At 51.5% G+C, this 19,283-nt stretch overlaps 3 protein-coding genes across 7 annotated transcripts; all 3 read left to right on the top strand.

Annotated features, from left to right (window-relative positions):
* The first annotated feature begins 131 nt into the window (after nt 1-131).
* Nucleotides 132-2,016, top strand: Tmem276 (Transmembrane protein 276). Of its 3 annotated transcripts, none has more exons than NM_001408118.1 (3): nt 132-278; nt 840-1,062; nt 1,238-2,016. In NM_001408118.1, the coding sequence occupies exons 2-3, from the start codon at nt 970-972 to the stop codon at nt 1,721-1,723; spliced, it is 579 nt and encodes a 192-aa protein (NP_001395047.1). In that variant the 5' UTR covers nt 132-278; nt 840-969; the 3' UTR covers nt 1,724-2,016. The 3 variants fall into 3 exon arrangements, with proteins under 3 accessions (NP_001395047.1, NP_001395048.1, NP_001020293.2); NM_001408119.2 differs by lacking the exon at nt 132-278 and having other exon boundaries at nt 554-900; nt 987-1,062; NM_001025122.4 differs by lacking the exon at nt 132-278 and having other exon boundaries at nt 554-1,062.
* Nucleotides 150-16,594, top strand: Tmem276-zftraf1 (Tmem276-zftraf1 readthrough). 2 transcript variants are annotated; one of them, NM_001408120.1, is made up of 5 exons: nt 150-278; nt 840-1,062; nt 10,769-11,007; nt 11,636-11,847; nt 13,366-16,594. In NM_001408120.1, exons 2-5 carry the CDS (start codon nt 970-972, stop codon nt 13,755-13,757), a joined length of 936 nt encoding a protein of 311 aa, NP_001395049.1. In that variant the 5' UTR covers nt 150-278; nt 840-969; the 3' UTR covers nt 13,758-16,594. The 2 variants fall into 2 exon arrangements, with proteins under 2 accessions (NP_001395049.1, NP_001395054.1); NM_001408125.1 differs by lacking the exon at nt 150-278 and having other exon boundaries at nt 550-1,062.
* On the top strand, nt 3,157-16,594 carry Zftraf1 (zinc finger TRAF type containing 1). Of its 2 annotated transcripts, none has more exons than NM_001408121.1 (4): nt 3,157-3,717; nt 10,769-11,007; nt 11,636-11,847; nt 13,366-16,594. In NM_001408121.1, the coding sequence occupies exons 1-4, from the start codon at nt 3,361-3,363 to the stop codon at nt 13,755-13,757; spliced, it is 1,200 nt and encodes a 399-aa protein (NP_001395050.1). In that variant the 5' UTR covers nt 3,157-3,360; the 3' UTR covers nt 13,758-16,594. The 2 variants fall into 2 exon arrangements, with proteins under 2 accessions (NP_001395050.1, NP_001395051.1); NM_001408122.1 differs by lacking the exon at nt 13,366-16,594 and adding an exon at nt 12,250-13,012.
* Nucleotides 16,595-19,283: the final 2,689 nt, after the last annotated feature.

Genomic DNA, 19,283 nt, shown 5'->3' with positions numbered 1-19,283 from the left:
CAGATCTCCCCTTCGGTCATAACCTCGCCCCACCCACAGCTAAGCGACACTCCTTCGAAGCCCCACCCCGTTCCGAGTTACAGCTCCGCCTAGACCCCTAGAAGCACCACCTCTTTTCTCTCATCCAATCCTACTCCTCCGAAGCCACGCCTACATCCCCGGCTCAGACCCTGGACCCTTCGCAATCTCTGTGCTCCTGCAAACCTGTACTGAAGCCCATGGGTTGTGACTCATGACTTTAACCCCAGCTCTCAGGAGGCAGAGGCAGGCAAATCTCAGTGAGTTTGAAGCCAGCCTGTTCTATACAGGAAGTTCCAGGACAGCTAGGGTTATATGAAGAGACTCTATCTAAACCACAAACTAGAACTGAACTAGTACCTCCATGCTTCCAGCCCCACCCCTCTAGAGCCTCCCACGGCCCTCCACAGGCCCCGCCCCACCGCTCTAGCCCGAGCTCCTCTCGTTGGTGCGTGCAAGCTAGCTGCTCCAGTCCGCGCCTCAGGAGGGCGGGCTAGGAGGCGAGGCTGACTGTTGTGGGCGGGTTCGGGCCTTCAGTTCTGCGTCTCCAGGTGCTGCGCGCTCCCTGTGGCAGGCTGGCCTTCGCTGCCGCTTCTTCCCTTCTCCGGCGTGGAAGACCGTATAGGACCGTGCTCAGGCCATAGCAAGAAACAGCTAGCTCCTCTTGCTGTTCCTAGTCCCTGGACTGACACCCCGCTTGGGCGCCAAGATTCCAATCCCATTCCCCTTCCCCAGTAAATTAGTCCTTCCTTGCAGGTGAGTCTAGTGACCTCAGGCTCCAAAAAGTTTGGAACTGAATTTCCTCTAATGTCTACTCCAAGGTCTCTGGAACTTGAGATTCCTGAAGAGCTGCCCTAAGGACTCCGCGGATCGTCAGACTCTGTGCGTACCTCTCTCCAAATTTGAGGATTCCTTACCTATCTCCTCAAACTCACTACAGTTCAACGTGTCATGGTTTCCAAACCCAGGAATGAATGGAGCACTGCCCTGTCCCACCTGGTGTTGGCAGGGGTGTCTCTGCATGCAGCGGTGAGCTCTGTACAGGTGAGTATTCTTACTTTCACAAACTGTAGATCCCTGCACTAGAAAGAGTGTGATGGGAGGCATGTAAGGCTAGGACTCCTTGCCCAAACAGTCCCAAACTCTTTCCTATTTAAAAGTAGCTGCTTTTAAATGGCTTCTTTTCCCTTCACATGTCTATCTTTCCCGGTGTCAACAGTCCAGTCGAGGAGCAGCTGCTGGCTTCCTGCTGCAGACCTTAGCCGCCGTCATTATGTTGGCCCCAGAGCTGAACACACATGAAGACTGTCTTGCTGGAGCTTGGGTTGCCACAGTCATCGGTCTGCCTCTTCTGGCCTTTGATTTTCACTGGGTGAATGGGGACCGCTCTTCTGCCAACCTGCTTCTGGGAGGAGGCATGGTGCTGGCAGTGGCTGGTGACCACCTTGGCCCTGAAGGATGCTCTGTAGCTGGGCAGGCAGTACTGCTGGTGGTTGCAGTGACCATCCTCATTGTAGCTGTTTTCACAGCCAACACTTATGGGATGTGGGGGGGTGCCATGCTGGGTGTGGCGGGCCTCTTGAGCCGGCTGGAAGAGGACAGGCTGCTACTGCTGCCAAAGGAGGATGTCTGTCGTTGGGCCCTGGCTGCAGGTAGTTGGGCCTATTGCCGGGCCTTGCACACACAGCGCCTGCAGTGGGAGTGACTGTGACACTGACAGCAACTCAGTGCTTCTGTGCCAGGTACTACTACTACCCCTCCTACCAGCCCACATGTAGAGGCCCTCTCTCCTTGGGATAAGCTATCCTTCCTCTTAAAGCGAGCCTTTCTAGTTTCACTAATGGGGCAAAACATTCCTTCTCTGGTCATGCATGTGTGGAAGCTTACTTAAATTAGAAGGCAAAGAACAGGTTTTAGGACACTTGGGGCCTGATTCTGGGGGGAACATGGTTGTGAGTCAGAGGCCCGATTTCCAATAAACATTAGGAATATACAGGAGTATGGAATCTGCTTATTCTTAGCTTCCTCAGGCCTCTAGGGTATCAGCTGATTTCCCCGAGTAAAGGAGAGAGGTGATGTGTAATTAGCATAAGATACCATTTACTTTGGCATTCAGGCAGACCTGCCAAGAGAATCCCGGTGTGCTGGGCATGGTGGTGCAGGTCTTTAATCCCAGTTTGGAGGCAAAGACAAGCCAATCTCTTGTGAGTTCCGGGTGGCCAAGCTGGTCTACAGAGTGAGTTCCAGAATGGCCAGTGCAATCTACAGTGAGACCCTGTATCAAAAAGTAAAAATGAAAGAAAAGAAAAAGAAGAAAGAAGAAAGAAAAACATTTTTAAAAGAGTAAAGAGAAAGACTAAAAACTTCTCTGCCGAGAAGAGAGTTTTGGGCCTTGGTTTCCTGGGACATAGTAAATTTGCATATATCCTTGGTGGACTTGGCAGGTGGCCCTCTAGGGCAATGACCTTCACAAACTGATGGCTGAATTCATAAAGGGCAGAAGAGGGCTGTACCTCAGCGATTCCCAGAAACTGTACATCCCTCTGCACTGACTTGATTACTACCTGTTTGACACCCTCTTGTCTGTGCAAGTCATAAAACTTAAGACCCCCCACTTTCTTCTACTCCAACTCTTTCTCCAACTCTGAGGCTGGGATAAAGAGATGGGTTAGGGAGTGTACCCAATCCTTCGCTGGCTGTTCCTGCACTTGCATCTTGTTGAGTGGTGGTAGGTGGGTTTTTCAAGATTATGTTCTAATACTCTGGTCAGCTAGGCCAGAGCCTTGCGCACACAAGCCTGAACTTCTTGTACACATTGGCACAGACACCCCCCGACATGGGAGTCTAAGGGCGCTTTGCACTCTCGAGGAGTCTGAAGTCTGGGTACCTCTCCAGACCCCAGAACTGATTGTACTTCTCCAAGGGCGGACTCCCTACACCCCACATCCCTTCTCCTGGTCGCCTGCTGGACCCCACCCCCTTCTGTTCACCTTCTAGGGTGGGTGGGCTCTCCGGCGTTCTCGCTCGCCCATTGGAGGTGGCCGCCGCGTCGTCTTGTCCCTCGCGGAGCTTCCATTGGCTTGCGCGGAGCCCACGTGACCAGGAGGACGAGGGGGCGGTGGCGTGGGGGGGGTCCGCAGCGAAAACAAAGATGGCGGCCGCACCGGGGTTGGTAGCCGGGGCGGCTGCAGGCCGACGCGCGGGCCAGGCCCACTGAGGCAGCTGCACGGTGGGCAGGCTACGGGGTCGCCGCGGCAGTGAGAAGCCGGCAGGGGCGCGCGGCGACCCTAACTTCCAGCCGGCGAGCGCGCCGGCACCCGCCCGCCGGGCCGGCCGGCCGCGATGTCCGGGGCCGAGGAGGCCGGCGGGGGTGGCCCGGCTGCAGGGCCCGCGGGTGCCGTGCCGGCCGGGGTCGGGGTAGGGGTCGGGCCTGGAGCTGCCGCGGGGCCGGCTGCGGCGGCTCTGGGCGAGGCGGCAGGGCCGGGGATCCCGGACGAAGCCGGCCTGGCCGGCGCTCGGCAGCTGCAAGAGGCGGCCGGCGACCCCGACGCGCCGCCTAAGAAGCGGCTGCGGGCGGCCGAGGCAGCCGAGGCAGCGGCGGCGGCGGTGGCAGCGGGCAGCGGAAAGCTGGAGGAGCGTCTCTACTCGGTGCTGTGCTGCACCGTGTGCCTGGACCTGCCCAAGGCTTCCGTGTACCAGGTAGGGCCGCCGGCCGGGCCCGGCGCCGCGTTGCCTGGAGGCCGGGGGCCGGTGGCCGGTGGCCGGGACCTTTCCTATCCAAACATCCACCTTCCAGGCCTATGAAACCCCTCTCCTGTCTCGAGGCTTCTTATCTTTTCTTGCTCTGAATCTCATTTTCTGTGTTCGATGGTACTCTTTTCCTTCCCAGTCTGAATTTCCATTCTCCTCCTTAGATCTCTTGTCTTCACCTTCTGGTTCCTCCAGGGTGCCCCTTGATATATTGTAGATCCCTTTCAGCTGACCATGTAGAGATCTGTGGACAGGTACCCTCCCTTGTCTACTGCTCATCAACACTGCCCCTCACTTGTAGACCCCTGGGTGAAGAAACTTCTTTACTGGAGATAGGGCTCCAATTCTGGCAGCCACACCCCCAGAAGTGTGCTTCCATGTCTATATCTTCTTTTGTGCCCTGTGGAGTCCTCTGTTTCCTCTGAAGAACTGTAAGAAAGAAGGGCCTCTCATCCCTGCTCGGTCTTGATCTAGGGGAAGCAACCTACAACAAACTTTACTGTTCGGGTACTTTGTCCTGCCCCAGCCTGGCCAGTTTTTCTACCTGGGCCCACCTCACCCATGCCAGGCTGGCTTCCAAGGTTGCTGGTACATAAAAACTTTGTCCTACCTTCCCATCTGAAGACTCAGTGTATCAAAAGGACTCAGAGTCCTGGTCTGTGTTGGTCTAACCATGTCCTCTTCCAGGTAAAAGAGATCAGACCTCTGGTTCAGTGGGAAATGCCTATCCACCTTCCCCCTGGCCTTTCTGCCTCAATTCCCAGCCTCTTTGAAAAGCAAAGCAGAGTCTCCGTCAGCTTTCTTTGTACTTACAGGAGCTAAAAGTGGCCGGTGGGGCCTGTTTCCCTGCTTTTCTTTAAACAGAGGACCTGGCTGAGGGCCAGGAGAGGTCTAGTCTGTGTAGCCATTTCCCTACCCTTTGGCTCTCCATGTTCTTCCTGCCTTGGCTTGAGGGTTTGGGGAGGTGTGGGGTGATCCCAGTGACCTGGAGAGACACTCACCCTCCTAGGCTGGGCCAACTGGAGGTGCGTTTCCCACAGCTGCTGATTCTAGCACCAGTATTTACCTCTCATTTTAGGGGCCATCAGAACCTGCTCACAGCTAACCTTTTTCTTGTCTTGGCTTCTTGGCCCTTCTTAGTGGGAGAGTTCTTCCTTTCTAGGATTTAGTGAGAATCCAGCAAGACAGGCCAATGGAAGGGGGGGGTCCCAAGGAATTCAGGGATTTTCTAGTTGGTCCTGGCATGATGGTAGACCACATGGCATTGGCTCCTGGTCTACACAGAGAGCCACAGTTCTGCTTCTGCCTAGAGTGGCTAATGAGACTAGCTGGTTCAAACCAGTCTACACACTGTGTTCGTTGTTGCTCTGGCTTGGGTGTCTGAAGTCAGGCAGCTGAGGAGATGAAGGAGAATGAAGTGAGTGAAGGGGCTGCCTTCCCAAGTACTGTCCCAGGGGGAAGGAAGGTAGACAGGTTCCTGAGAGCACACTTGGTGATCCAGACGAGCTATAGGCATTGATCTCCAAGCTCTGCCCCCAGTCTCCTTCCCACCTCCCTTCTGTCTCGGTAGATACCTAGAGCAAAGATGTTTCCCTGTCATAAAGACTGGGAGAATCCTCTAGAATATGTCATTTTGGAAGAGTCTTGGGCAAATGCAGGAACTTTGACTACCCACAGATAGCCTGCAAAATGGGAGTGCAGCAACAAAAATAAGGGAATGTCCCTGTGTCTAGGAATGCTTCATGACAGTCTACTAGCATGTGCGGTGCAGCCCTGGAGGGTCCTGTTGTTGTCTTACCAAGGCACCAGACAGGCCTCCCCAGGGTTTTTTCCTAGTCTTCTCAGGATCCACCGTGGCTCACCACCTCTGCCTGAGCTAGCCTTCCTGTCTAACCCACGTTGATGGACTGTCTCTTTAGTTTCCACCTTCAGCTGTTGCTGGCAACATTTGCCTGACCTCAGCAGAACGCTTAGCTCCAGGTGGCACCAGCCATGCTGTGCATTCTGGGGGCTGACTCTTGGCTCTGCTGGGGTGAAAAGTAGTGGGTAACCATGCTATGTCTGGCACTGGACTTTGGGAGAAACTATGGGCTGCTGAAGTTGGCTGGGTGCATGGTAACTTGAGAGTGTTATCCATATGCCACCTGTGCTGCCAGGGAAGCTCTTGGAAGCAGACGAGAGCAGAGTCGGCCTGTATACTCGGGCTCATCCATCTGGGCTTGAGACAGCCTTGTTCATACACTGACATATCACAGACTGGGATATTCAGGCTGCCTGACCAAGGCCATCAACCAAATACTTCTTATCCCTGGGGCCTGTGTCAACTGCTACAACAGGTGTATGCTTTGATGTTCTCTGTGTGGGTGTTAGGTATATCTTGGGCAACTGGCCCAACCAGGTGTATAGCCACCTTCCTGAGTCTAGGGAGGACCCTTCCAAAGTCAGGCAAGCATTATGGCAGGTGCCTGGTAGGTGTCATGAAGGAAGGCCAGAGGCAAACCAACACAAGAACTTCTAGCTCATCCAGACTGGGCAGATGGACAGGCAAACAGTTTGTGCTGGCTCCCTGTTCTGGATGTGTTCATGAGGCCAGAGGACAATGTAACCAGTCAGACTGCACATGGGAGTGCCTTCTCTGGGGGAGTCCCAGCCTGGGATGTTGCAGCCATAGCCTCGGCCCTGACCTACTTCTTAGCTTTCCTGCACAATCCTTCACATATCACCCAGTGCAGAACTTTGTAAGATAGACTTAGCCCTGACCCTTTCCTTAGGGGTCAACCAGGCTCAGCCCCTCAGCACTGCATTTGGCAAAGATACTGCTCCTTCGTCCCAGCCTTCACGAGCCTTTGAGGTCAGGGATCAGTTAGTGGGCCTCTGTCACAGAATATGGTAATCCGGCTATGTAGCTAGTATGGCTCATGATTTCTGTGACCAGAGCCCTGGGTTACTACTCCACTGTTGCTCCTACCTGTTTACCTTTTGAGCTGCCCTCTCCACATCTCTACCTGCTTCTGTGCTTCCTATTGGGCCTGACTGTAACAAAACCCTATTTTGGGCCTTCTATTCTCCCTTCAGCAAGGGTTCCCATCTTTTCCCATCCTGCTGTAGAGGATGACTGGCATGTTCTGCTTTTGTCTTTGCCTCTGAGTGTCAGAGAGAGGGTATCTGGCTGGCAGAAAGCCCAAAAAACACTTGTTCCATCTCTGCCCAAGACCCCTTCTGAGATTACTTGTTGTCCAGGGCCTGGGATCCTCATTTATTTTTATGTATGTGAGTGTTTTGCCCACTTGTATGCATGTGCACCATGTATGTGTCTGACACCTTGAGATGTCAGAACCAGACTTCAAATGCCCTGAAGCAGGAGGTGTGGAAGGCTGTGAGCTACAGCAGGCTTTTAACTGCTGAGCCAACTCTCCAGCCCCTCATTTCCTTGCGTCAGTAAAGAGTCTTGGGAAAGGGACCGCTTAGGTGTCCAAAGGCTGTAGGCTTCCTGGAGTCGGACTTTGTTTGGTTTCTGGTGTGCCTGTGCATGTGTGTTGGTAGTCTGTTATTTTGAGTTTCTTTTTAACTCTAAGCAGTGTTTGCTCATTTCTGAGTAAAAGCCACACTCTAGGGGACAGCCAGGCCCCATCTGAATCCTGGATATGGCCAGTCTAGAACTTCAGATCTAGCCTGAACTTGTCCTTGCTCCCCTATATTGGTTGTGTACCCATGGGCAAGAAGCCAGTTCTGCTCAGGTCCATGCTTGGCTGTGGAGGTTCAAGAAGTTGGTTTAACTCTCAAGGCCACTAGGCCTGACGGAGCCTTACCTGTATCCAAGACGCTGTGGGAGGAGACTAGAGAACAACAGCCTCCAGATGGCTGAGCAGCACCTTGGTATTAGCACATTTGGGTACCAGAGGCTTCTGTCGAGTCTATGATGCCCTGAGCAGGAGGGTAGGCTGTTCATATGTCTGGGTACCATCCATACTCTATTTCAGACTCCCTGTGTTTGCAAGGACCTTAAGTTCTAGCCTTGAAAGATTCTAACTGACCACAGGGAACTTGGCGATCAACTATAAGTTGAGGAGGACCCATTTCCAAGACCTATTTGTAGCTTAGGGGCAGGGCTTCTTCTTAACCATAGCTATTCCATCTAGCTCCTTTCACCCAAATGAGAATCCAGTTCAAATAGAACACTCCTGCCCTGGGCATGTATAGGCTAAGTACATGAGTTGGAAGATGGAAGGACTAGATCTAGCCTGTGGGGTACAAGAGCAATGACTGTTTCTGGACCTCAGTCCCTTGGGGATGGAGTCCTAGAAGCTTTGACATGGGTAACTGCAAGGGTGGCATTCATACTGAGGCTGCTGCAATCTGAGTGTCCAGCTTCGCTGCAACACATTGCCTCTCCTATGGTATCCTGTGCCGGGAAGAAACTGACACCTGCGGAGAGAGGATAAGTCCAAGACCGTGCTGTTGGTGACCTATGACTGAGGGATGATCTCAACCCTGTGAGCTCCAAGTCAGTGTCTAGGATAAGAGGGCCTGGAAAGACCTGCAGTACCATCTTGGATAGAAGTCTAGAGTTTATCTGGTTGATGGTGGGATGGTGGCCTGACCTGGCCATTACAGGAAGTTTCTGGAGTTGCCTAGGCACTGTAGTGGACACTATGGAGCCATCTGTGGACAAGCTTCAGAATAGACAGTGGGCTATATAAGTCAGGGAGTAGGCACAATCTGTCCGGCCAAGGCTGACTGGCTGTGCGGAACTAATATTTGAAGTTAGGTCTTGCTCAGGAAGTTATGAGAGGGTTGCAGGTTAAGTGCATTGTTTTCATAGAGCTTACCTAGAGACCATATCGTGAATGGCTACTAAGTGGCTGCAAGTGGGTGCGCCTTGGTCTTTAGGTAAGCCAGTATACTACAGAACATCTCGGGACTTGTTCTGCCACTCAGGGCTGAACTGTCAGGGCTCTGACACCCCACTTTTCCTAGACCTTGCCGACTCCCGCAGAGACCTGTAGGGAAGACCTAGAAGAAAGCAGGATTAGCGCCATCTCCATGTGGTGTGGAATTGATTTGAGTCTGGGATTCCCATGAGAATGGGCTCTGTGGCCAGACCTAGCAGCACAGGCTTAGGTGGCTTTCAGGGTGCAGTGTAGGAGTGATACCCTCAGCTCCCATTAGGAGGGCCCAGGACTCCTTTCCAAGTCTGCCTGGGCTGAGATTGGGAGCAGGTATCCTCAGCCTGACTTAGATCGTGAGAGGATTAGGCCACAGCAAGGAAAAATACTGTCGCCTCTACTCAGGCTGGTAAATCCTTAAAGTGACTACAGACCTGACCTGAGCGTCATCTTAGCCTCAGGTAGCTTGCTATCAGAAAGTGACTAAAACCCCTAAGAGTAGTGGGGCTACAGGGTCCTGGGAATCTAAGTGCTGGTGATCTCTTGCTGAGTAAACTTCCTTTGTTTTTCCTTAAGACAGGGGTCCCACCATATAGCCCAGAAATCACTTCATATTCCAAACTAGCCTCAAACAGTCCTGCCTCTGCCTCAGACCTGCATTCTGATGTTATACTACTCCCAGTTCTGCATAGAGTTCTTTTTTTTTTTTTTTTTTTTTTTTTGGTTCTTTTTTTCGGAGCTGGGGACCGAACCCAGGGCCTTGCGCTTCCTAGGTAAGCGCTCTACCACTGAGCTAAATCCCCAGCCCCTGCATAGAGTTCTTGAAGGATGCTATGTCACACTTGTATGGGGATGCCCTGAGAGTACCTCTCTGAAACACATGAACATTTAGTTCTGTGTTGTATTCCCTCCTGTCTTCCAGAAGGAGTAATAGTCGCTGTCCTGGGAAGTCCTCAGGCAGATGGGAGATAAAAGGTTAGATCAGCACCCTCTCCATCCACACCCAGCTCCAGCCCTGTCCATCGACTTCTAGGGACGGACTGGTAGATTGGTTTTTAATTTTTCAATCAAGCATAGGTTTGGTTATAGACAATCATGTGACACTCCGTGGACATGGATTCCTCATCAGGCTTCTGTCGCTGTCACCTTCGCTGAGGACTCAGAGAACCTGCTAAAGCAGTAAGATGGCAGCCAAGGTTTACGCAAGGCAACGATGCAGACGCAGCGTCCTGGCATGGCTAGGCAGTGGCTGCATGTGGCTCTTTCCCTAATGTCCACTGTACAGATTACCCTCAGTATGGTAGGCCTGATATATCGGTCTCTCCTTTAACACTGAGTCCCTCACAGTGTGGGAGCCCACCCTGGTATAGCATCTCAGCCCATCCTGTATCTGTGGCACCAAATGGTACTCAGTATATATTGAGCCAGTAAGAGACCCAGGACGAGTAATTCTGAAAGTCTGTGTGTGTAAGCAAGGATCAAGCTAGCAGGCCTGCTCATGGTGATCTCATTTATATCTGCCCAATTCAGTACCAAGTCCTACCTGAGCCAGCGTAGCCTCTTCTCTGCCGTAGGCTCTGTACCATTGGTGCTGGAGCAACCCCAGTGGGACAACCCCAGTTGTCTTCTCTGATTTCAACTGCTGGTTCTTACCTGTGTTTATCGGCAGGGGCTAGATGGAGGCACTTCTAGTTCCCATATGAATAGCCTTTTGAAAGCCAAGAAAAAATGCCTACTTCAGCAGTAACCATGACCCCATAAACAGCTGCTGGCTGGGTGCCCCTATCATGTCAAGCCAAGAGCTAGTCTTCTCTGGTAGGTTAAGTGGGCCCCGCTGTGGTCAGCTCACTTGCCAGCCTGGCCTGCTGTAGTTATAGCCAGGACCCCTATGACCTGATAAGACCCTGCCCTTCACAGAACCAGAGCTAGCATGACATCCCAAGCAGCCCTCAGTGTTTGCTAGATACCAGCGAGGCTTGGGAACCAGCAGGTACTCCTCACCTAGCATCCCTCCAGACAACTGGTCTGGCTGGAGTCATCAAGCGTGGGAGGGCATATATATGTGCGAACATCCCACAGGTCTGTGAACTTCACCTCCCTTTCCTTCTTCGCAGTGTACTAATGGTCACTTGATGTGCGCTGGCTGTTTTATCCACCTACTAGCAGATGCCCGGCTGAAGGAGGAACAGGCCACATGTCCCAACTGTCGTTGTGAGATCAGTAAGAGCCTCTGCTGCCGGAACCTGGCTGTGGAGAAAGCTGTGAGCGAGCTGCCTTCAGAGTGTGGCTTCTGTCTGCGTCAGTTTCCTCGTTCCCTCCTAGAGAGGCACCAGAAAGAGGAATGCCAGGACAGGTAACCATGGTGAAGCTGTGGCCTGGGATCTGGTCAGCCTTCATGGTCTGGGCCCTGGAGACCACATGTGGAGCCCAGTGATAACCGTGTAGGCTCAGGTGGTAAGAGCATGTCTTTCTACAGAAGACAGTATCTATACCAGTTGCTTTCGGGATATGATGCTAGCTAGCTCTCTAGGATTTTCTGGCTATTGGGTAAGCCCTTGGAAGGGACACTGCACCAGAATCAGTTCAAAAGCTTGAGAAAGCTTAAGTGAGACTCTTGTTTGGCAACCTAGTTCCAACATACAGAAACAGCCACTTGCCTGGCAAGGTCCTGGCACCAAGAGCTTTCCTAGAATGAGGCTGTATGAAGTCCAGTACTATGGTCAGCAATCAGCTGCAACCCAGGCAGAGAGCCGTGAGTGAGTACAGGCACAGGAGGCATAGTGAGTAACAGCTGTAGTGCTTCTCTCTCCTCAGTCTCTCCCATCCATGCCTACCTGTGCTCTAAGTGGCTGGTCTCACAATTCAGTGTATCCTACAGGGGACGGTTTGTAGTTGGGCAAAAGGAGTGAGTCTCTGAAAAGACTACTGGGTGTGACCATTAGTTCTAGCCACAGGGTTGACACTGTCCTCACCTCCTACAGGGTGACACAGTGCAAGTACAAGCGTATTGGCTGCCCATGGCACGGCCCTTTCCATGAGCTGACAGTGCATGAAGCTGCATGTGCTCACCCAACCAAGACAGGCAATGAGCTGATGGAGATCCTCGATGAGATGGACCAGAGCCACCGCAAGGAGATGCAGCTCTACAACAGCATCTTCAGCCTGCTCAGCTTCGAGAAGATCGGCTACACAGGTGAGGCACCCACACTCCTCTGCATGCCGCACGGATGCTGTCTGGGAATAAAGGGCTGGCAGCCGAGAGCGGGGAGGCAGTAGGCTCTGGGCAGTGGGCACAGGCTGCGCCGGTGGGCAGGAAGATACCTTGGGGAGAAGATAGGTTGGAGATTTTGGAGAAGGAGGGATATACCTGCATGGCTCCTACAGAGGTCCTTCCCACCTGTCCCGTCCCCTCCCCCTCTGCCCACCACCCTAGCAAGATGACACCCCCCCCCCCACTGTATGGGGCTCCACATATTTGGGATGGTTGGGTCTAATTAGAAAATTGGGTGTGTTTTGGGCAGTCTGGGTGTTTGGGGCCTTGCCTTTGGAGCGCGGAGCAAGAAGAGCATTCCATCAAGTCAGGTCCTGTCTACAGATGTTCACTGAAGGTCACAGAGCCTCCCGAGGCTGGCAAGAAGCTGTTTGGAGACAGGGTTCCAGAACAAGCTGAGGGTCTGAGCTCAAACTATAGAGCTGGGAATGGATGCCCACAAATGAGTAAGCTGGACCAGGCCTATGCTCACTGGATCTCATGGCTCCCGGGCATCTGTCACCAACTTTGAACATGTCGGGGAGCAAGAGCCAGGCCACAACTTGGGCCAGAGAACAAGAAGCACCTGCTGATACTGGGGCCACTCAGGGAAACTCCATTCCCTCTACTGCTCAGCCTGCGGCAGGTGGCCAGCTCAGAGCACCCAGGGCAGTCTTGGACAGCCAGTCATGCCATGCTGCCTAGACTAGCCCAAACAGGCCTGAGATGCAAAGGGCCCAGGGGCCTGCATCAGCAGAAAACTATGGCTCTTGGTTAAGAGTAGCCTTGGCTGAGATCTCATGGCCTGTGGGGTCTGAGTAGGCCAGGCCATGTGGCTACAGCAGAGGCTGGGTGGGAAGCCCTGTCCATGAAGGAAGGACTGGCTGCCTAAGAGCCCACACATCCACAGCAGGACGTGCCAGCCACAGGACTGCAAAGGCAGGTCTGCCTGCTAAGCGACAGCCCCACATACAGCTGGGCAGAATCCACATCACAGTGCAACATTGAGGACTTGGCACTCCCCTGGGGCAGGACCAGATACCATTTGCCCACCTGCTGGCTTTTCTGGCAGCTTTGTATCGGAACCAATAAAGTGCACTTGTTCTCAGAACTGTATCCTGTCTGTGTGTCTGCTTACCCCGCCCCTCAGGGGACACGGGGCTGAGGGTAAGGAGGGTGGCTCTGTGGGGTGGCCACACCTGGGCCACATGGCCTAATGTCCCACAGTCTCAGGACTCTCCAGCTAATTGGTGTTAATTCTGTTTGTAGTTGTCCCCCAAAGCTTGTGCACGTCATTTGCCATAACTGTGTTTGACTTACCTTGTGGCAGGTAGAGCACACTGTCTGGGTAAGTTGCCTTCCTCCCTGGCTGAGCCTATCCTTGGCCTGTTGGGGAAGGCGCCACCCACTGGCCTTCCCCAGCACTAACAGTTGGCCGTCTGGCCCTGTCTGTCTCCACAGAGGTTCAGTTCCGGCCTTATCGCACTGACGACTTCATCACACGCCTGTACTATGAAACACCACGGTTCACAGTACTGAACCAGACATGGGTCCTGAAGGCTCGTGTGAATGACTCGGAGCGCAACCCCAACCTGTCGTGTAAGCGCACACTTTCCTTCCAGCTACTCCTCAAGAGCAAGGTCACAGCGCCCCTGGAGTGCTCTTTTCTTCTGCTCAAGGGCCCATACGATGATGTGAGGATCAGTCCTGTTATCTACCACTTTGTCTTCACCAACGAGAGCAACGAGACAGACTATGTGCCGCTGCCCATCATCGACTCTGTGGAGTGCAACAAGCTGCTGGCTGCCAAGAACATTAACCTGCGGCTCTTCCTGTTCCAAATACAGAAGTAGGATGGACCCAGGCACCTGAGGAGCAGAGGGCTGCAGTCCATAGTGCTGTCCTACCCATCCCTGGCTTGGCAGCAGCTTCACACAACTATGATCATTTTAGCAAAGGAGGAGAACAAACAAAATCAAACACTGAGAAAGTCTGCATGCGTGTGCAACGGGGTCCCTGCCTCTGGCTCACCTTCCTCCCCTCTGCGTCCCACCTCCTGCAGGCAGCCAGAGGCTGAGCTGACCACAGTGGAAACAGCACTCTGGGCTCCTCAGGTACAGGTGACGAGGAGAGCAAGAAGCCACCCTTATCCCAGCTCCCATCCTCACATGGAGGTGGCATGGTGGTTCCCTGGCAGGGCTCAGGGGCCCTGGCTGACTTCAGACAGCATATTTGATTGCAATTAAAAAGGCAGCCTTGTTTCCTACTTTCTGTTTTGTTGGAGGGGAAGGCGTGGCCGTGAATGGACTTCATGGGAGATTTGGTTTGACCTGGTGGTCAGAACCTGCCCTGTCTCTGATATTGCACCTATGTGTGCATCCCAGGAGAGACTTAAGAGACACTGCCCCCCACAGTCTTATCGAAGGGATTAGGACTAAGGCCTGGCCAGTGAGCCAGAAAGGGTTGGGCTTCCCCAGCCATTGACTACTCAAAGGAAGCAGGACTTGGCTACTAGGGCTCAACAAATGTTTCGGAATGCAGGGTGAAATTCTGTCTCTTCCAGGAAAAGTTAAACTCTACAGGCTCTTTGAGTGATGCAGTTTTAGAGAGAAAGAACCCATTTGATTTACTCAGCAGAGAGCCAGGTGTCCTCAGGGTGCCAAGGAGGCAGCACTGTCTGAGAGACCTGCATTTAGTGGTGGCGGGGGCACCACAGGACCACGGCAGAGCAGCATGGTTTATTGTGTATGCTATGTAGGCCTTCCCCTTCCCAGCCCGTTCACAGATACTCTATGTGGGGGTTGTAAGCAGGACAGTATTAGGGCCTCACAAAATATGAAGCAGCCCTGCTTGGTAGGGGTAAGCCTTGGTCCTTTTTTTCCTTGGATTCTTCAGAGATACTGAGAAGGGTAGGACTTGCCTCCTTTAGTCTTTGCTTAGGAGATGAGGCTCTTCTGTCATAGCTTTTTGTTGCTTTAATACCAAAGAACCGGTTTCCTCTGCCCTGACCAGACCTCCTTCACATGCTTCAAAGTAGTCCCTACCAACCCATGCAAACTGCCTAGGCCTGAACTGCCCTGTGCCTTCCAAGCCAAGCGACAGGGTAGCCCTGGACATGTGGGGACAAGTACTGATGTTCCACCTTGACCTTCAAGAGGGCAAAAGGCTGACAAATGTAGAGAGGACACGGAGTACAAGCCCAGTCTGTGTTCCTGAGCACAGTCAGGAAGAGGCTACTGCAGCCCTCCTACCTTTTCATAGGCTGAAGTTTTTCAGCACCTTGTTTGGCTTCCTGCATGGGGCTTGTGGGAATTCTCTTCCGCAAATATGGCCTGGCCAGGAGGGTTGGGAAGGCTCATATTTGGCTTCTGCCTACCACAAAAGACCCCATGCCAGATTCCAGCACATCCATGAAAACAGTGGCCTTTGATATGGCTCCTTGATGTCCTCTGTCCTTAGGGGCAGCTCCTCAAACTTATCTGGCAGGCACAGGAAAACAGTGGGGTCCCTCTGGGAGTCCCTCTAGATTCCAAGGTGATGGTGTGGAAAAAGTAGGGCAGGCCTAGCTTGCCCTAATAACCCATATCTGGATGTGTGAGTGACTGACTCACAGAAAGCAGCCTGAAGGTCTCTCAGGAAGGAACAGGATAGGAGGCTTATTCCTCATGGTAAAGCCAACTGAGACACAGTGGGCATGAGCAGGAAAGCTGGCCTGGCAGAGGCTCAGAGGCAACAAAGCTTTGGGTATTTGTGTGTGCAGCTGAGAGGTATACCCCAAGGTATACATAGGGTTAGGGGCTGAGCCTGGGTGAGACCCGCCTAGGGGTATAGTGTGTCTAAGGGTACCCAGGAGAACGGCTAAACCTTCCCTCATCATGCTCAGTGTGGCCACACACTTATGACTATGTACAGCAGTTGAGCCTTCAGCCTAGAGGAACCAAACATGGAGAAGACTAGTATGTCTCTTAGCTATGCTAGGGACTGGCATATAAACCTTTCGGCACTGTCACTGTGGGCCCTTTATTTAGGGGTGGGGGGGCACCATATCTACTGGCTTGTGTCCAGAATCTTGTTATCTTGCTGTCCTAACCTGGTTCTTTGTCTGTTGTCTCTGAGGATGGGAGAGGGGGTTCAGCCTCAGTAGGTGTAGGGGAGGCTGCCAGAGGGGGTTGCACAGGCTAAGCCAGGCCGCCCTCTCCTTCCACCTGTCTCATCCCCACTTCCTGTGAGCACCACATCCCTCAGTTTGCCCAAAGTGAGACATTTACAAAACAATAAAAATAATTTTCTAAAGAGCAGAGCAAGAAGTGTTTTTATGGTTGTTGGAAATGATTTACATGTCAGTTGTGTGGTTTGCATTTTTCTTTGAATATTTTCTGTATGCACATGTAGTTAAAAAAATATTCCAAACCATGTTTTGTCTGTGTCTCCTTACCAGAAGACAGCCTCGTGGTGGGGCTTCCTGTGCTCTGTTAGCCTCCCCACTGCTCAGCCTGTGCCTCACCCCCAGGCCTACAGCCCTGTGATGCACCCAGATAGAGAAGCTGGACTGACTCTAAAGGGAGACTGACTCTACCGGGTTATCTCTGACTCACACACAACCCCCAGCTAATAATAATAATAATAATAATAATAATAATAATAATAATAATAATAATAATAGTAAAGTTTTTAAAAACTGCTTGTAAAATACAGTTTTTCAGGACAAATGACACTCTTAAGAGAATACTTGTACACAGTAGAGTACATTAGAATAGCTCAGCCTCAACAGATTCCTATTTTATGAACTCTAGAACTAGAGAGAAAGTCATGGTCTTCGCAACAGCTCTTAGGGACTTCCCCATGTCTTATACCTCTTAGTTCTGTACCTTCTCACCATGCTCCTCACACACCTCACCAACCTGCCTTCTAGGTAATGGATCCGACTTCAGAAGCGTGCTTCAGATGGGGAAAGGACCAGCAGTGTGAGCCTCTACAGCTGTTCTGACACCCTGGGGCCCGTTGAGGAATAGCCTCAACCCTGTCCTTCATAGATCTATCTGCACCTGATTTCCCTTTTCACCCTGCACAACTTTGCAAGAATGGTCTTGCTTACATCCTTGCAACCCTCAGGTAGTAAGATTGAACCTGCCTAGCCCTATAGCAGGAAGCATATAGGGTCAGCTGGATCAGGAGGCCCTTCTTAGGCCTGTCTGCCTTCCACATCCCGCTCTTCCCAACAGGTATTACTATCTGTCCACTAGCTGGGTGTTTTATTCCACTGTTTTGGGGGTTTGGTTGGTTGATAGGTTTAGTTTGAGACAGGGTCTTTTTACATAGTCCTGGCTGTCCTGGAATTCACTGTGTAGATAGATGGGGCAGGGGGTTGAACTCATAGACCCACATGCCTCTGCCTCCCAAGTGCTGGGGTTAAAGGTGTGCCCCCATTGCTTTGATCAGAATAGAAAATAAACTTGTCACCTTGTAAATATGGCAGACACATGCTTATAATCCCAGCACTTGGGAAGTGAAGTCAGGAATAGGACAACTCAAGGTCATCCTGCTGAGTATGAGGCTGGTCTGGTCTCTACGAGACCCCGACTCAAAAGAAAAAGACAAACTGACTCCACTTATGTCTCCCGCCCATGGCTTTGTGGGATCCTGCACTAAGTTTCCAGTGGGGCTTCAGCATACATCCTAGAAGATGATGAGCATTCAGTTTGCCACACAGTCAGAGAAAAAGAGCTCCAAATCATGGCAAGAGTTTGTCCTTCAAGGTAATGGAGAACAGAGCACCCAAAATCATAATTCCAAATACACTTCCAGGCACTGCAGGTAAGGGACCTGGATTGCTTTCTTTCTTTCTTTTTTTTTTTTTTTTTTTTTTTGGTTCTTTTTTTCGGAGCTGGGGACCGAACCCAGGGCCTTGCACTTCCTAGGTAAGCGCTCTACCACTGAGCTAAATCCCCAGCCCCGTGCTAAATCCCCAGCCCCGCTGGATTGCTTTCAATTCTCCAGCCTACACTCTCATTCAGTTGCCTTTCAATACAAAACTGTGCAGTTTTCCAATTCTTTACTGCATCTTCTGGGAATATGGATACCACATAGGAGAAACTGTTCTGTTTACTTCAAAAAGTTGATTCCTCCCCTTTTACCCGGGGCCCTTCTGTGTCCTCTGCATGTGGGCTGATCCCCAGGGTACCCAACAGTTTCATTAAGTCCTCATGCCCAATCATAAAAACCACATTTATTTATTTGTATTGTATTTTTTTAAAAGATTTATTCATTTATTATATATAAGCACACTGTAGCTGTCTTCAGACACACCAGAAGAGGGTACAGATCTCCTTACAGATGGTTGTGAGCCACCATGTGGTTGCTGGGAATTGAACTCAGGACCTCTGGAAGAGTAGTCAGGTGCTCTTAACCGCTGAGCCATCTCTCCAGCCCTTATTTGTATTGTATTGCTTTTTAAAAGTTACAAGAGTAGGGGCTGGAGAGATGGCTCCGTGGTTAAGAGTATTGGCCAAGGCTTTTTTTGGGAAAAGCCAGATTTGATTTTCAGCATCCACATGGTTGTTCATGACTGTGTGTACCACCAGTTTTATTTCTTTACTCATACATTTGTTTGTTTGTTTGTTTGTTTGTTTGTTTGTCTCCGCATTGGTGTTGGGCCTCTGTGAATGGTTGTTGGAGGGTATCAGATCCCCTGGAACTGGAGTTACAGATATCTGTGAACTACCATGTGAGTGCTGGAAATTGAACCCCATTCCTCTGGAAGAGTAGCCAATGCTCTTAACCACTAAGCCATCTCTCCATTCCCCAGCACCACTCCTCAACTCCTCCAGACCTCCCCACCCCTTTCTAGGGATGCCTTCTGGCCTCCATGGACGACACTAGGCACACAAATGGTACACAGACAAAATACCCATACAACAAGATAATAATTTACAACTTTAAAGGTAAAACTTACAAGTGTAGTGTGGTGATACAGGCCTTTGAGCACAGCACAAAGGAGACAAAGGCAGGGGGATCTCTGAGTCCAGCCAGTTCTATATGAACACCTGTTTTGCTTTTTAAAGTTTTTTTCATAAATGTAGGTAGAATAGGTGGTATGTGCTTTAATTTCTAGAGGAAAGGGGGTAGCATTACAGGACCCCTGTAATAAAAAGGCAGGTTGAGAGCTGGAAAGTTGGCTCGGTAGTTAAGAGCATTTACTACTCTTGCAGAGGACCCAAGTTCGGTTCCCAGCACCCACACGATGACTCGTAACAAACTGTAACTCCCGTCCCTTCAAGTGTCTTCAGCCTCTAGGCACACGGAAGGTGCACATACACACATATAGGTAAAACACATACGTGAAATTAAAAAAATCTCTCTTTCTCTCTCTCTCTCTCTCT

This window comes from Rattus norvegicus, chromosome 7, assembly GCF_036323735.1.
Source record: "Rattus norvegicus strain BN/NHsdMcwi chromosome 7, GRCr8, whole genome shotgun sequence".
NCBI classification, from domain to species: Eukaryota; Metazoa; Chordata; class Mammalia; order Rodentia; family Muridae; genus Rattus; species Rattus norvegicus.
This window is presented reverse-complemented; position numbering and strand designations above follow the sequence as displayed.

Excerpts from the sequence above, each read along its gene's own strand:
- Tmem276-zftraf1 (NM_001408120.1), top strand. The coding sequence starts at position 970 with ATGGTTTCCAAACCCAGGAATGAATGGAGCACTGCCCTGTCCCACCTG. Across the intron at positions 1,063-10,768 it reads CAGCGGTGAGCTCTGTACAG|TGTACTAATGGTCACTTGAT; the intron begins GTGAGTATTCTT and ends CCTTCTTCGCAG. Across the intron at positions 11,008-11,635 it reads AAAGAGGAATGCCAGGACAG|GGTGACACAGTGCAAGTACA; the intron begins GTAACCATGGTG and ends CACCTCCTACAG.
- Tmem276 (NM_001408118.1), top strand. The coding sequence starts at position 970 with ATGGTTTCCAAACCCAGGAATGAATGGAGCACTGCCCTGTCCCACCTG. Across the intron at positions 1,063-1,237 it reads CAGCGGTGAGCTCTGTACAG|TCCAGTCGAGGAGCAGCTGC; the intron begins GTGAGTATTCTT and ends CGGTGTCAACAG.
- Zftraf1 (NM_001408121.1), top strand. The coding sequence starts at position 3,361 with ATGTCCGGGGCCGAGGAGGCCGGCGGGGGTGGCCCGGCTGCAGGGCCC. Across the intron at positions 3,718-10,768 it reads CCAAGGCTTCCGTGTACCAG|TGTACTAATGGTCACTTGAT; the intron begins GTAGGGCCGCCG and ends CCTTCTTCGCAG. Across the intron at positions 11,008-11,635 it reads AAAGAGGAATGCCAGGACAG|GGTGACACAGTGCAAGTACA; the intron begins GTAACCATGGTG and ends CACCTCCTACAG.